Source organism: Pithys albifrons, chromosome 19 (genome assembly GCF_047495875.1).
Source record: "Pithys albifrons albifrons isolate INPA30051 chromosome 19, PitAlb_v1, whole genome shotgun sequence".
Taxonomy (NCBI): Eukaryota; Metazoa; Chordata; class Aves; order Passeriformes; family Thamnophilidae; genus Pithys; species Pithys albifrons.
In genome coordinates this window covers 6147226-6161936 of record NC_092476.1, presented here as the reverse complement: position 1 = coordinate 6161936, position 14711 = coordinate 6147226, and the positions used below count along the sequence as shown (strand labels likewise).

The following is a 14711-nucleotide window of genomic DNA, read 5'->3' as shown; positions in this document are numbered from 1 at the left end:
TTTATGCAGGAGTTTGGGAGACTTGGTGGGCTGCATCCTCCAGTGGGATGTGGCTGTGGGGGAGAGAGTAGTCCCCAGGAGAACGGTTTGCAGAGGAGGGCAAAGAGCATGTTTTACCCGTGCCAGGCAGGATGCTGATCCTCACAGGGAGTGTTTTGGCTCCACAAGGAGTATTTTGGCTCTGCAGTGATGGGCACAGAGTTTTCCTGGCCAAGGAGGGTTAACCCAGCAGTGGTAGGAGCAAAGAGTGAGCTTGTCAGAGATCATAAGGGAAGCGGAGGAGCTGCCAGGATAATTAGCGCAGACTTGTTCTCCCCAGCATGTCCCTTGGATGCAGCGGGGCTGTAATCAGCCTGTCGCTTCCCAGCTTTATTAATACATTGATTTTGGGGGGCTTTGGCTTCATGCAACGTGGTGCCTGCCAGCCAAGCCTCTGTGGGAAGTGGGAGTTCAAGGTGGCATGTCTCTGGGCACGGCAGTGCCTCATTTTGGAAGCTGTTCAGGCTTCTTCCTTGGGGATTGATGGCGGAGGAGGAGGAGGAGGAGGAGGAGGAGGAGAGACATCCCCTCCATCTGTGCACTGCCCTAGGAAGGGATTTAAATCACAGGTTTGCAAAAAAGAGGAAATGTGCCTGTTTTACTCAGGCTTTGAAGCCTGCAGAAGCCTCCTGGAGATACTCCCCTTCCCTCTTTGAGGAGGTCTGACTTGGAGGCAATCTTCCTTGGCCATGGAGCCAGGCACTGTGCCAGTGCCTCCATCCTGGCCGTCTTCTGGGTTGGGGCAGTGGCGAGGACCAGGTTATGCTCCTGCAGCTCCTGGTGAGCACAGGTGGGAGGGTTTCTGTTCCTAGGATCGGTATCCTGCACCCCTCTGCCCTGTGCTCCAGCAGTGGAGGGTAAGAGATGCTCTCCAGGGACATATATTACTGTTAGAATATAAATAAATAAACACAGATGCAAAATTGCATATATATATGTATGCTTAGGGCAAATTTTATCCTGATCCATCTTCCTGTAAGTCTAGAATCGCCTCCTCTCTGCCCTGTCGTTCTTTCCCACTCCAGTGTGAACTTGCCTGACCAGCACGGCATTCTTGGCACGGCGGCCCCAGTGCCACATGTGTGGCTGTGTAGAGCCATCCTTTCAATTCCTTCATTTCACCAACTGTTACATAAATCCGCTTTCATACTGAACTTGTGGACGTCACTGGAGCTCTGTCCATACCCATAACATCACTGTTTCCATGGGAACCAGCGTACTTCCAAGGGGGAAAAAGTAGGAGACTAAAAAAAGGACAAAGAAGGAACAAAATAAGACAAATATGTGACATATCCCAACTATGTGTCGGTGTAGGATGTTACAAAGATTTCACTGCAACTTGTTTAGGTAGCCTTGCATAACAGTTTTTGTCTTGAGTATTGCAGCAAGCAGAGTCAGGAACAGTAGAAACTTAATAGTATCCCAAGTCTCTTAGTGAGGGAGATGTGTCTCTGACAGCTCTGCACGAGGTATCATTCTGTGTGAGCAGCAGGGGAAGATGCATCTGCCCATGTTGCAGCATTTTCCTGGGTTTCCATGGGTCTTTCTCCATCCTGAAGTGTGGCTGGTGCTGTGCATCAGGAGGGGATGACAGCACTGGGTGTTCTGGATATGTCCTGTTGAGCAGCTGGCACTGCTGAGCTGTAAGGGCAGGTGCTATTAAGGGACAGTTTACAGTGAGTGAGTTTAAAAATATATATATCTGGGAGCTGAGTGTCTATCCACTGTGCACTTGTGAGGCATGGTGGGAGAAAAAGTCTTAAATAAGTTATCAAGCCCCAGCAACAGCTTTGGCATACTTGAGAGTATTTTAACTGGGAATCTGGGTCCCCCTGCGGAGGAGTTGGCCATTAGGAGGGATTTTACTGCTGCTGAGATCTTTGTTAATGCCATGTGTGAGCTGCTGGGAGGGAACCCATCCCCTGGCTCCATCAGGGGAGGTGATGGCTGGTGCAGAGGCTGAGCTGGGAAGGACAGATCCAGGAGGATGGGGACATGTTCCCACCTCTGCAGCCCCACTCTGGTGGGGCAAGTGGGAGAAGAGCTCATCCCTGAACCACCCAAATGTCAAAAACTGTGCTAAAGTTGGAAGAGAGAGTTTGGGGCAGCTGGAGCTTTCACAGGGCTTGATCTGGGTGAGAGAGGCATCACCTGCTGCTTCTCTGCTCTTCCCTCCAGGAGACTCAGGGCAGTGGGAGTTGGGGTCCCAGCTTATGCCATCAGCTGGTGAAATAGCTGGCAAGCTCCGGACCTGTGGGTCTTCCACCTGACCCATCCTGCTGGCCCAGGGCTGGGACCATTCACTGACTTTTCACCAGCCCATTTTGGGCTGTCTTTTTTGCCCTCTGCTCCTGGGGGCCTGACAGCTGTGACGAAGAGGGAAGGACTGGGATAAGAAGTCAGAATAAATTCAGCCTAAAGTGCTCTTTTTTGACATTTTATTATTTTATTTTTTATTCTATTTTATTTTATTAAAGCACTCATCCTTGCAGATGCTGGTCCCAGGGCCAGGCTGCCAGCAGCCAAGCCCTCCCAGCTCAGGAGTTAATTGCAAGTGATATGTAGGGCTTTTCTTAAAAACTCCAGCTCCTGAAGTTTGGAGATTATGCAAGTCACTCAGCTTGCAGGATTTTTTTATCTTCATTTTTTTTTTCTCTTAAGCAATAAGATTTTAAACCCTTTTGGTTGCTGGAAAAAAACCCTTAAAGTAGAAATCTAAAAGGTTACAATGAAAGAATTCCAAAACTGTTAGGCAAATAAGAACCTTTTCAGGGTTTGGAGGGGGGAAGGTTGTTGGGTTTGGGAGTTTTTTTGTCAAACCTTTTTTTTTTTTTTCATCAGTCTTCATGCCCTCTAATTATGGCATCATTCTTTGCTTCATCACCTGAGTGGATGAGCAGGGCTCCTCTGTGCTGCTGAGCAAATCCTACCTTTCCCTTAAGAGGAGACTGCATTTCAGAGGCAGGGAAGTGCATCTCTGCCTGCAGCTGACAGTGCGGTTTCTAAGTCTTTGGGCAAAGAATGATAATATGATTACACCCTGAAATCCCCTTTCTCCTCGTGTTTTGGGCTTTACAATCACTGTTATGCATTATGAGGCCATTGGGGACCCCGTGGTCCCGCTGGGATGGGAGCAGAGTGCTGCGTTTCATGGCAGAAGGAAGCAGCCGCCAGTGCATCCCCTTGAACATCTGCAAGACAAAATGAATTAGAGATGACATTTCCAAAAACACTGCCATGAATAATCACCCTGTTTTGGTTTCCCAGGTTTAATTGTGAAGCTGCATGAATTAAAATAACCTCCTGGGCCTGTCTGTGCAGCAAGGGAAGGTGTTTCGAAGAGCTGCAGAGCAGAGATGAGGCGGGGATTCTCTTGCCTGGCTTTTTTCCGGCTCAGAGCCTGTGGATGGGGATGTGCCAGGTTCAGTGGGGTCATGCCAGCTTCTGGTAGCGTGTCCCCAGGCTGCCAGCTGAGTGACCTGGGGTGGGGCAGGCCTTGGGCACACAGTAGAAATGCTGTCTGAGCAATGCTTGAATTTTTAAACCCCTTTGTGCAGCCCCACTGGAGGAGCCTCTCCCGGCTTTGCTTTCCAGGAATGCCCTGGCGATGGGACTTGCTTGGCACAGATCCCTGCGGACCGCAGGACAGGAGGCGTGCACTCCGTCACACGTGTGGGATGAGTGTGCTGGGGCTGCCATGCCCACAGCAGGTTATCCATCCTGCCAGGGAAAAGCAGTTTTGCTGCTGGTGTGATGCCGAGATGCTGTGGAAAGGTCTGTTCACCTGCCGCATCTTCCCTGCTTCATCCTATGCTTGTATTCCCTGGAGGGAGGGGAGGTACCAGGCCTGGAAAAGCATCTGGAAGGACAAAGCGAAGGGGCAGAGACCATGTCAGAATGACAGTGGGGACAGATCCCTGCCACTGCTTGGCTGCAAGTGAGGGAAGTGGATTCACCAGGTAGAGATGCTCTGAGAGCACCTTTGGCACACTGCATACCGTATGCATACATGGAGATGCAAATGCTTCCTGCAAATACTAAGAGCAAAAGATGGGCTGGTCTAGCTTTTGAAGGAAGATAGTATGTCAAAACTAAATCCAATTAAATATCCAGTGTTGTGATGGGAGTCCTATAACCTTTAACTGGGCATGACATGAAGAGCCTTTTCCTGTTGGCCCTGCAGAGTCAGAGGCAAAGATGGGAAGGGGTTATTTTTTACATCTGTGAGGCAGATTAATTCTGAGGACTTTTAACTTCCCTTGCAAACGGCCTAAATTAATGTTTTAGGATTTCAGTCCCTGCCTCCTTCCACCCCCCCAAAGGCCAGACCCTGGAAGTGCCATTATGCTCCTGTCAAAGGGGCTATTTCTGGAATTGATGATATGAATGAAGCCTAAAACTCCGCTCTCATTAACGTCTGCAGCTTATCCCAGTGTCACTCCTAAGCTGGTGGGACTTGGTGACACTGCAGGGGAAGGCTGTCATTTCAACCCAATTTTCACATCACATTTGCACAAAAATTTCCAAGCTTTGCCAGTGCTTTCCACACATTTGTCAAGTCCCAGCCGCTGTCCCAGCAAGTGAAGGCTTTGCCTGGTATATAAGTGATGGCTGTGGGTGGTGATGGACGACTTGGTCCTGGCTATGTCCATGATTCCTGGGTACGAACGACTACTTCTTGCCCTAAAAAAACAGACAGCGTAGAAGAACCCAGTGTGACCTGGTGAGATCCCAGCAGGTTGATGCATTTCTGTGGCTTAGTTTTATTGCAGGACACAAGCCTGTGGCCTCTGGTGCTGCAGAGCTGCCCCATCTTGCCTGCAGAGCCCTGCTCCTATCACACTGGTTGTGTTTTTGAGGGGTCCCATCCAATCTCCCAGAGATGACAGGATGGCAGTACGTTGCCTTGGAGCCACTGCTTTGCTGGAGCTGCACTGGGAGAGTGGGAGGAGGGTCAGGGAAGGAGGGGAAGGAATGCAGGGAAGGAGGACAGGGAGAATGGTGGAAGCTGCCTGGGAGTAGCAGAGCACCAAGGGAAGAAATAAATACTAATCCAGTGGACGAATGTGTGTCCCTGTAGAGCATCACCAAACACTCTCCTCGGTACCCAGCTCTGTCATTGCTGTGGGTGCCTGGCCCCTGGGGAAGGAACCCACACCTCTGGGGTAGGGCGATGCTGCAGCACAGGAGTGCCTGCTCTCCCCATCCCCAATCCAAAGAGCCCACCAGGAGCAGTGTGTGTGCGCTCCTTGGAGAGAGCCTGGGATGTGGATGGACAGATCATCACACCCATTGTCCTTGAGGTTACCGCTGCCCTCAAGAAACAACTTTAATTCACTTGCTGGTGAATTTGATCCAAACTTCTGCAACCAAATCATAGCAAGTGTAATGTAATATCTTTCTCTTTTAATTATATAAAGCTGTGTAGTGCTGGCTAATTGAATCTGGGGCTCTTGGCTTTTAATTATGAAAGGTCAGGTGCTGCAGAGCACAGGCAGGTGGCACGGGGATTGCTGGTGGTGGGAAGGGGCTGAAGGCTCTTGGCTCTGTGCAAGGACTCCATAACAACTGAGTGACTTTGGGAGATTTAATTTTTTTTCTTTTTGTGCTCCTTATCTTATGAATTTTAAGATTCAGGTTAAAACACAAGTGTTACTGTGTATTTCTGTGTGGCAGAAACAGATTTTTTTAGTTGAAAAGAATCTGTGAGCATTTTGGCTGCCTGCCTTGACCGAGTTGATGGTAAAAATGTGGATTTTTAAGAATACGCTGGGGTGAGCAGGTGACCTGGAAAAGTGAGTACTCTGACACCCATGGGATGGAGTGGATGTGGTGATTACCTGCTGTGTGCATATGAACCCCATTATTAATTTCTTTTAGACATCAGCCCTGCTGGGTGTGAGGAGGGGGCTCCCAGCAAATATTTATCTCTTGCAGCAAGAGCTGTGAACTCAGCTTAACACCAGGGTGGTGGTGCCCCTTTCCTTGAGCATTTACCTCCTCCTCCTCACCTGACCTGCTGGCCAGGGACCAGCACCATCTCCCAGCACCTCTTTGCCCCTTCCCTGCCCGCACCACAGCAGTGAGAGGCGTTCAAAAAAGCACCTTCTGCTTTTGCTAATTGAAGAGTTTCCCTTTGTCAGCCTCTCAGCTCAAAGGAGGGTCGGTACAAAGCCATAGCCAGCAGCACTTTGTGTGCCTCTGAAAATCCCATTAGCAGAAGAAAGAGCTTGAAGTTTCATTCAGCTGGAAAAAAAAAAAAAGAAAAGAGGGCAAAAAAATAAAATAACACTCTCCAACCTTCTGATCTATCAGCTGCACATTAACATACTGCCCTCGGCACCGCTGGGGTCCCTGTCGTGGGAATATTTAATCAGGATGAAGTGTTATATTGGACTGAAATGTATGTGCTTGAGGGAGTGATATGCTGATAAGCGGGTCTGTGGTTAAAGCTTGGGAAAAAAACCTGCTATAGGCAAATAACCCCCCTCTTCCACTCCCTGGGTCCCCCTCCTTCCCCAGGCTGTTTTTCTGCCTGCAGATGTTTGCTCCTGCAAGGGGCATTGGGGTGTGGGGATTGCAGGAACCGGCACAGAGATGGGGAGGACACCCTGGGATGGGGGGACCTTCACCGTTGCCAGGGTGGGCAGCAGTGGGGAGATCCATGCCTTTTGAACATGGGGGTGCTGCCCTGGGGCACCATGTGTTTGGGCAGGTGGGGTCTGCTGTCTGGCTGGCTGGGTGCCTGCACCACGAGGACCCCCTTGGGAATACAGATCTGGTGTTGGTCCACGCATCTCCCTCCTGGCTGCACCTGGTGCCCTGTGTGTGGAAGGTTGTGATGTCTCAGGGGTCTGTGCTTTCCTGGCTCCCCTCCATTTGCAATCAGTCACTGGTGCCAGTGCCAGCACACCAACAGGCATTGAGGGGCACTGAAGGCTTTGCAGGCTGTGGCGTGTCAGAGGAGGACAGGGAAGTTGCCATCCTGTGCTCTTCCTTTCATTTCAGCCCCTGCTCAGCCCTCTGCATCAGACGTGGGGCTGCTGTGAGCTTGGCTCTGCTCAGCTGCCCTATGTGGGTGTTCGGGCTGTGCTGGCTCTTGGAGAGTGAGGAGGTGAGATCAGAGTCACTCCAAGCTGATGCCTGTCATGGTTGTGTGCCCATCTCTGCTTCCTCAGGAACTTTCAGTCCCAGCAGCTGCCCACTGGGGCAACAGCATCCCTAGCAGGGATTGGGCACATGGGGGAGAACCAGGCCCAGTGCAGGGTCTTGTCCACTGACATGAAAGAACTTGCATGAAGCTTTACCTCTCTGGAGAAGTATCTGTCTCTCTCTGCAGGTTTTGAGCCAATTAACCCGGATACTTCTGAGCTTCCCTGCTGTGTGTGTCACACAGCCTGTGCAGGAACACTCTCCTTCTGCCACTCATTTGGGATCTTACACAGTTTTTTTTTAATTCTTCATGTTCTCAAGGGCTTTTCAGTTCCTTGCTGGCAGAGCCCTGAATGTGCCTGGTTTAGCTGAGGGATTCTTCCCAGTCTTCCAGGCTGGGGAATTCCTGTGGATCCCCCTCAGCTGTTGCCCTGTCCTCCAACTGCCCTCCTTGCCTGCCCCCAGAGAACTGTATTTGGGCTAAATGTTCCAGCCCATAGCCCCAACCTGACAGTTGGAATGTCTGTCCTGATATCTTGTAAACATTCCTTCCGATTAAAAGATCCAGATTGCTGGGGACCAAACTGTGACTCAGCTCCATGTGATTTCCCAGGAATTTGCCCAGGATGGGTGGCAGGAGCTGCCAGTTCCAGCACCCCTGTGCCCAGTGAGGAGGCACCTGCTGACTCATCCTCACCTTCTTCTTCCCCAGTAGGATAACGCTACAGCACGGGCTCCCAAACACCACCCGCCACTGTGTTGCAGTGAAAACTCTTGTCTGGCAAGGGCCATGCTTATTTTCCCAAAGCCTGGAAGCTGCTGCTGGCATCCAGGCAAGAGCATGCCCCTGCTGCCTGTGGGTTCTGGCAGTTGATGGGGTGTCTTCCCTGCTAGGCAGAAAGATAACCTTGGTGCCACTTTGCACTGGCTCACAAATTTCCCATCTCTGTGCCCCAGGCAGCTGAGAGTTGGCTGAAAATGTCCCCTAGAAGGATACAGGAATTGGGTACCAGCTTTGAACCATCCCTATGGGGATGTGCTGCAGCAGCACACTTTATTCTGCCCCAGAAGTAACAGGATTCAACATCTGCCCCAACAGCTCAGCTCTTTAAAATTGCTCCAAGGGGCAGCAGACAGGATACGGAATGGGCTGTGCTGTCCTCACAGACTTAAAGGCTTTTAGGCAGTTCATTAATGGTTTTGGCAGTCTTAATTTGGACTGGGAATGGAAGTTCAAGTAGTGGCTTTAGGGAAATGCCCCTGGGGTAAGGTGTGACATGGTTAATAGAAATTGTAATGTTGTTAAAGTGTTTTTTCATAAAATGCCAGGAGAAGAAATTAATGGTGTGGGGTTTTTTAGTTTTCTTCTAAAAGTTGATAGCGTTCATTTAATTTAATTTTTTAATCCATCACAGCAGCACTCAGCACTCCTGCCATGCAGCTTGCACTTTATAGTGGTTTTCACATTAGCTGTAACCACTGATGTCAGCATGGGAAGAACACACTGTTGCTTTGCCGTGCAGGGCTCTAAACGTGCAAACCCAGGTAAAGCCTGCCATAGGGAAACTGGTGTGCTCCTGGCCTTAAAGACCAGGATAACCTTTCCAATCCAGCAGTGGCTGCTTGTGGATGCTTCTCTGGGTCTGTTGCCTCCTTGACAGATGCTGTGCAGGTGGTTCGAGAGGGTCAGCATGCTGGTGATCCTGCTCAACTGTGTGACACTGGGCATGTTCCACCCCTGTGAGGACATCGCCTGCGACTCGCCGCGCTGCAGGATCCTCCAGGTACAGCCCAAACACTGCTGGGAGCAACAGCAGCCTTGGGTTTGATGTGGAGTGGGAAGGACCGAGTTGGGGTCCAGCCACAGAACAGGTGGACTTGTGTCCCACGTTGGCTGTCTTGTCAGCACTTCAAAAATGCCGATTTTGGTGCTTGGATGTGAACACACAGTATCATCAGACAAAGCCTTTGCCAGGCTGAGCCGGCCCCAACATAGCCTAGCCTTAGGGAAGGTTAAGCATCTAGTGTACAGTGAAAGCAGAGCCCAAAATATACTTGTCTCTTTATCCTGGCACTGTGGGTGCTGTTGAGCTGTCTGGGTTGGGGGAAGACACAAGGCTGCTCTCAGTGCAGCCTCTGCCTGGGGATTTAGCTTTTGGTGGTGCTCAAGTAGACCTTGTTGGACTCAGGTCTCTAATTCCCTCCCCTGGTGCAAGCATGCAGGAGCATCTCTCCTCTCTTCCTTTCTCTTGCAGAGCTTTGACGATTTCATCTTTGCCTTCTTTGCTGTGGAAATGATCGTCAAAATGATCGCACTGGGGATTTTTGGGAAGAAATGCTACCTGGGAGACACGTGGAACCGCCTGGACTTCTTCATTGTCATTGCAGGGTAAGTGTGGTGTGGCAGGTCCCCCTCTCCCTGTGCGTCTCTGTTGTTATTTCTGGCACAGCTTGACAAGCACCGGATTTGGGGGATCAGCTGATTTACAGTGGTGAAGGTGAGGGACTGTGGCTGGGTGTTGGTGCAGTTGGTGTTGTCCATCCCAACTCCCCACCAGACATCACCTCCTGGGCTACAGCCACCCCTCCAGTCCCCTCTGTGATTTGAGGCAGAGCTGATGCTCAGCTCACGGAGAGAGCAGAGTAGGGTGACAAAAGCTGTTTGTGGTGGATTTTGGCCAGCCTGTGCCCTGGGGCTCCTTGCTGGGTAGTAGGCTTAGCTCTTGTCCATCCAGCCCACGAGTGGTTTTGGTTTCCATTGTTGGAGTGGGCGGCTGGAAGCACACAGTGCTGTGCCAGGAAGGATCGTTCACTAAAACGTGCGTGATCGCCCTCGTTATTATACCCTTTTTTCTTTTTTTCATTTGAGGGAAAGCAACCAAGTTTGCCTTTTTGAGTGTTTTCCTTTCAGAGGCACCTGGTTTGAATTAAAGGCTCTTCCAGCACCAAGAGTCTCCTGGCAGAGACTGGAAATCCACATGAAAAGTCCTTGGCCACTGGCCAGTGAGCTGAGTTTCCTTGACACACGAGTCTCTTGCTGGCCCTCACCTCCCCTCCCTGCCTCAGGAGCCCCAAGACTTTTGGGAAAATAGTGGGTTTTTTCCTCTGTTGATAGAGCTAGAGATCAAATTTACTGGATTTTTCTGGAAAGGAGCAGGGGCCCTTCCCAGCTTGTTTGTCTGATATGGGTTTGGTGTGCCCCAACAAGGGGAAACACCTTGCTGAGTTTTGTTTGTGGTCCATCACTGGCCCCATGGGGACGTGGCACACACCCTGCCAGACAGCTGGGTGAAGCAAAACAGTGGTCCAGTAAAACCAGTAGGGAGGTGCCAGGTCTCTCAGTGCACCCTTGGCCTGAAAAACTCATCGCTGCAGCAGTCAAAAGATGCAGTGAGGCTCAAACCCAGACTGGGCGTGGAGATGGAGGGCAGAAAGGCCAGGAGCTGTATGTGTTCCTGTAAACCTTTCTGTGGGAGCTCACAAACTCCTGATTTCCTTCTCCACCAGCCTCTGGCTCTTCAGTTTAAGAGAAGACTTGACATTTCTTCCTGGTGTATCTGAGCAATATTAGGGACTGCAGTGATGGGACATTGGACAAGATGGGAACACAGGTTCAGTTGGCTCTGGTAGGGCTGTAAACACCAGCAGCACAGCCAAGGGCTGGAGCCTGCTAAGACACCCTGTGTATTCTTTATTTTTTCTGCTTGATTATGTCTTGTACTGGAATTAAGTGTGGTGAAGAGCTTGGCCTAAACAAGGCCTGACATCCCACTTGGGGAGGCTTCAGAAGGCATGGTCATGGATGCCAGGCTGCTCCCAGCTCCACTCCCCTGGGGTGCTGCTGCCTTCTCCTCCCAACCTAGTCCTGACTTTGCCTGTAGAGCTTGCAAAACCTTTGGAGATACCCCTCATGTGCTTCTGTGGAGACCCCACCATGGTGGGACCTTACTGTAAGAGGGACATCAGCAGACACCATCCTAATTCCTATGCCAAAATATCACAGCTCTTTTCTTAAGCAAGCACCAAACCTCCTGCCCATTTACTGCACCTGGTCGAGCATTTCGGTGTGTGAGAGACACTTTCTTCCTGGGCAGAGCCAGATAGTGGCACTGACCCTCCTATGCAGCAGCCACCCCCACATCCCTGATGCGCTGGGAGGCATTTGTTTGCTGCAGAGGTTTTGTAGCCCATCAGACTGACCACTCTCGTGCCTCCTGCCAGCTCAGCTTTGCCTCTTGCTAAATGATGGCTCTTTCCTTCATGTGCATGAGCTGCTCCCATCTGGATCCTGTCAAAACCAATTCGCCTGGCAAAGGATAGAACTGGATTTAAACACAAAGTGGAGCCTCTCTTCACCTGGTGCGTGCTTTCTCTGCTCCCTTTCATGCGCTTGCTCTCTCCTCCATCTCTGCTCCTTTCGTGCACTTGCTCTCTCCACCATTCCTAGCCTGCCCATCCTGGAGTGCTGCATCCCGCACAGAATCCCTGCAGTCCTGGAGAGTTCACTGAGTGCCAGGGAAAGCCAGAGGGGCTGCAGGAATGGGCCACTGCTGTAGCAGGAAAAAAATAAGGGACTCAAACCCACTACGAGACTTAAGACATAGATAAAAACAGTGTAAGGCATAACATGTAAAAGTGCTCCTGGATCAAATCCCAACCAAGTGGAGGGAAATTCCTGAGGTAGCCCATTGTGCAGATCTATAGTCAAACTGCCCCAGTGAGCACCCAGCCCATAGTGCTCACAGCAGAGCACAGGAGCAAGGATTGAGCTGAGCTCAGTGTGGAATCCTCCCACTTCTGAGAGATTGAGTGGTGTCAGAAAAGGGGCCAGAGCCAACCTGAGGCCCTGGAGAGTGTGTGCCAGGTCAAACCCATCTGTGTTTGCTTAGATACCAGATAAAGTGAGTCATGTTTTTATGTAGGTTTTACATAAGGGCTTCCACCAGGTTCCCCAGTGAAATGCCAAGGGAAGAGGCTGAGGTTTCCATGTGGTCCTGGTGATAACGAAGCAACTCTGTTTCTGCCTTCACATTTTTTCTCTGCCCTTTATGTGCAAGAGACACAAGAAGGGAAGCAGCAGTACAGCGTGGGTTCCCCAGCACCCAGCAGGATGCCGGGCTCCTGCACTCCTGCTTTCTCTGCCACTTCCCTTCCCATGGACTGCAGAAAGTGATGTCAGGGAGAGAGAGGAAGCAGCAAATCAGCGTGTCTGTGGGACATTGGCTGGGGAAAGCATGTTGTGCCAGGGGCACATGGGACATGCTACATGCTGGGGCTGTACACTCCCACGGACACAGCATTCATAGAAACCCTTCCCATATAAAGCCCTACCAGCCTAGGATGGGCTTCAAACCCCCTGCTAAAAACTTGTGGTATTTCATTCTCCACTTTCTAGACATGACAGAGGTTATCATTGCAGATAAAGCTTTTTGTGCATCTTTGTCCCAAATCTGCCTCTTGGGACAGCTGGGAGAGCTGTTTGGGTGCTGTGCTGGTTCCTGCTACTGGCCACTTCCATGGAATGCCATTAAGTACTTCTCAGCTCTGTTAAACTGTCCAGACCAATCTCATGAGCTCATGGAGAGTAAATGACTTCTTTGTGACAATGTAATGCAATTAGTGCTAATTGTAGAGTGTGTAATGTCTGCAACACATCTCTGTAATTACAGTAAAACTTGCCGGAGATGAGAATGGTGCTGTATTATCAAAACTCTGCTTAGTGAAACACAGCTTTGGCTGTAGGTTATGGAGTTACATGGGGGAAAGGGGAGAAAAAAAAGTGATGAATGGCGTAATTGTTTTGCGTTATTTTTAAAGGAGAGGATTGGGGGGGGTTGAGTTTGCTTGTAGGAGAACACTTTGAAGGTTAACAGGCATTGCAAGCAGCTCTTGCCTTGTAAAGACAATTCAATGTAATTTTGACCTCTCCTAGTGTAAGATGCAGATGCTCCTTTACATCCAAAAATATGCCTAAGTGTTTTCAGTTTAGTGCTGACTGAGGCTTGGGCTGGTGAACCAGAGCTGGAGCTCTGATTTGACATCTCCCTGGCTATGATGGGACCCAGCATCCACTCTTCTCCAGGCGGGGCACAAGGACCTCTTCTCTGCTCTGTCTGTGGAAGAGGGTAGCCACAGACTGAGATCTCCCTGCTGCTCAACTGGAGTCAGCCCCAACTCTAGACTTTGCTGCAGTCCCATCAGCTTGCAAGACTTGAGGTTGTTTTGGCTTTGGTCGGATAAGGACTTTCCTGAACCTCTATGTCCCTGTAAACTGAATTGGGCTTTAAGCCATCCTCATTAGAAAACCCCCTAGTGTCATTTTGGGGTTAGCCTGTGCAGGGCTAGGAGATGGACTCTGATCCTTGTGGATCCCTTCCAGCTCAGGAGATGTTGTGATTCTATTCTATAATTCTAACCCCTAAATAACAAAAATCCCCAATGGTTAATTGTTTTCCCTGGAGAGAGCTTTACATCAGGGGATAACATGCCCACATTACTGCTCCCCTACCAAGCAGGGCTGTGCATCATCCGCTGTTTGAGCTGTGCAGGTCTGTGGTTACTCTGGGCTCAGTCAGTTGTTTGGCCAAAGCTGTGGAGTCTTGTTTGTGTTTTGCTCATTGTAACGGTAAGGAGCCTCTTCAAAGACTTCCTAGGAAAGTTAAACACTTCTGGAATATTTTGCTTATGATTGGAAAGGAGTTGGTGCTGGAGGTGGTTGGCAGGCTGCTTTATTCAGAAACAGACACTACTTCTTTTTGCTTCTTGAACACTTCTTATGTTTGTTATGATTTTTCTCCCTCTGTTGAAGGCTGTACCAAACAGTGAGCTCCCCTGAAGCCTTCATAAATGATCCTTAAGAATGTCTTGCTCCCTCCTGGTTTTGAGTTCTGAATTTCAGGGATGAAATAGGCTGCAGAAAGCCAGCTATATTCACAGGTGACAGGAGAGAAAGGGATGCTGCAGTTCCCAACTCCACCCCTGCTCCATCTAAACCTGGATGGCATCTGAAAAGCGCTTTAGCTCAGAAATCAGAATGAGGTCTATGGTGCCAGATGGGTCTCTGCAGAGAGCTGTGATCCCATGGCTGCAGCAGCCAGAGCAAGATTCCTGCTGGGTGCTCTGGGTGAAATTTCCAGCATGTAGCTTTCACCCCACAGTGCTGGATCAATCCAGAGGCAGGCAGGGCTCCTCTGAAGTGCATTTTAGCTGTACAAGCCTGATCAAGGGGCCGTTTCAACTCAAACACTGGGAAAAAAAGCGCTGATGTGGGACTGCCTGCAGGAGCCCCTGCTGCAGCCTCCTGCTGCACTGCGGGCAAAGGCTGTTCTTTCTCTGTGTCTTAGTCCCTTCATCCCTTAAAAACATATAAAACTAACAGAGAGGCAAGATGAATGTTGGTTTTTCATCCCTTCTGCCTGTATCGATCCCGCTAACATGAGGACCAGCATCTCGGGACGTGGCAGTGCAGTGCCCTCTGCTCTGCCCGGTGCTCTGAGCACCAGGGGGTAATTGCCCGTGTA

General features: G+C 50.2%; 1 protein-coding gene across 1 annotated transcript in view; it reads left to right on the top strand.

The window, feature by feature from the left end:
- The window catches only part of CACNA1G (calcium voltage-gated channel subunit alpha1 G), a 146107-nt gene that overhangs the window by 35870 nt on the left and 95526 nt on the right, over window positions 1-14711 (top strand). Inside the window, exons 2-3 of the mRNA XM_071573326.1 lie at window positions 8864-8975; window positions 9447-9580. Coding sequence (XP_071429427.1) covers window positions 8864-8975; window positions 9447-9580 — 246 coding nt within the window. The remainder of the gene's footprint in view (window positions 1-8863; window positions 8976-9446; window positions 9581-14711) is intronic.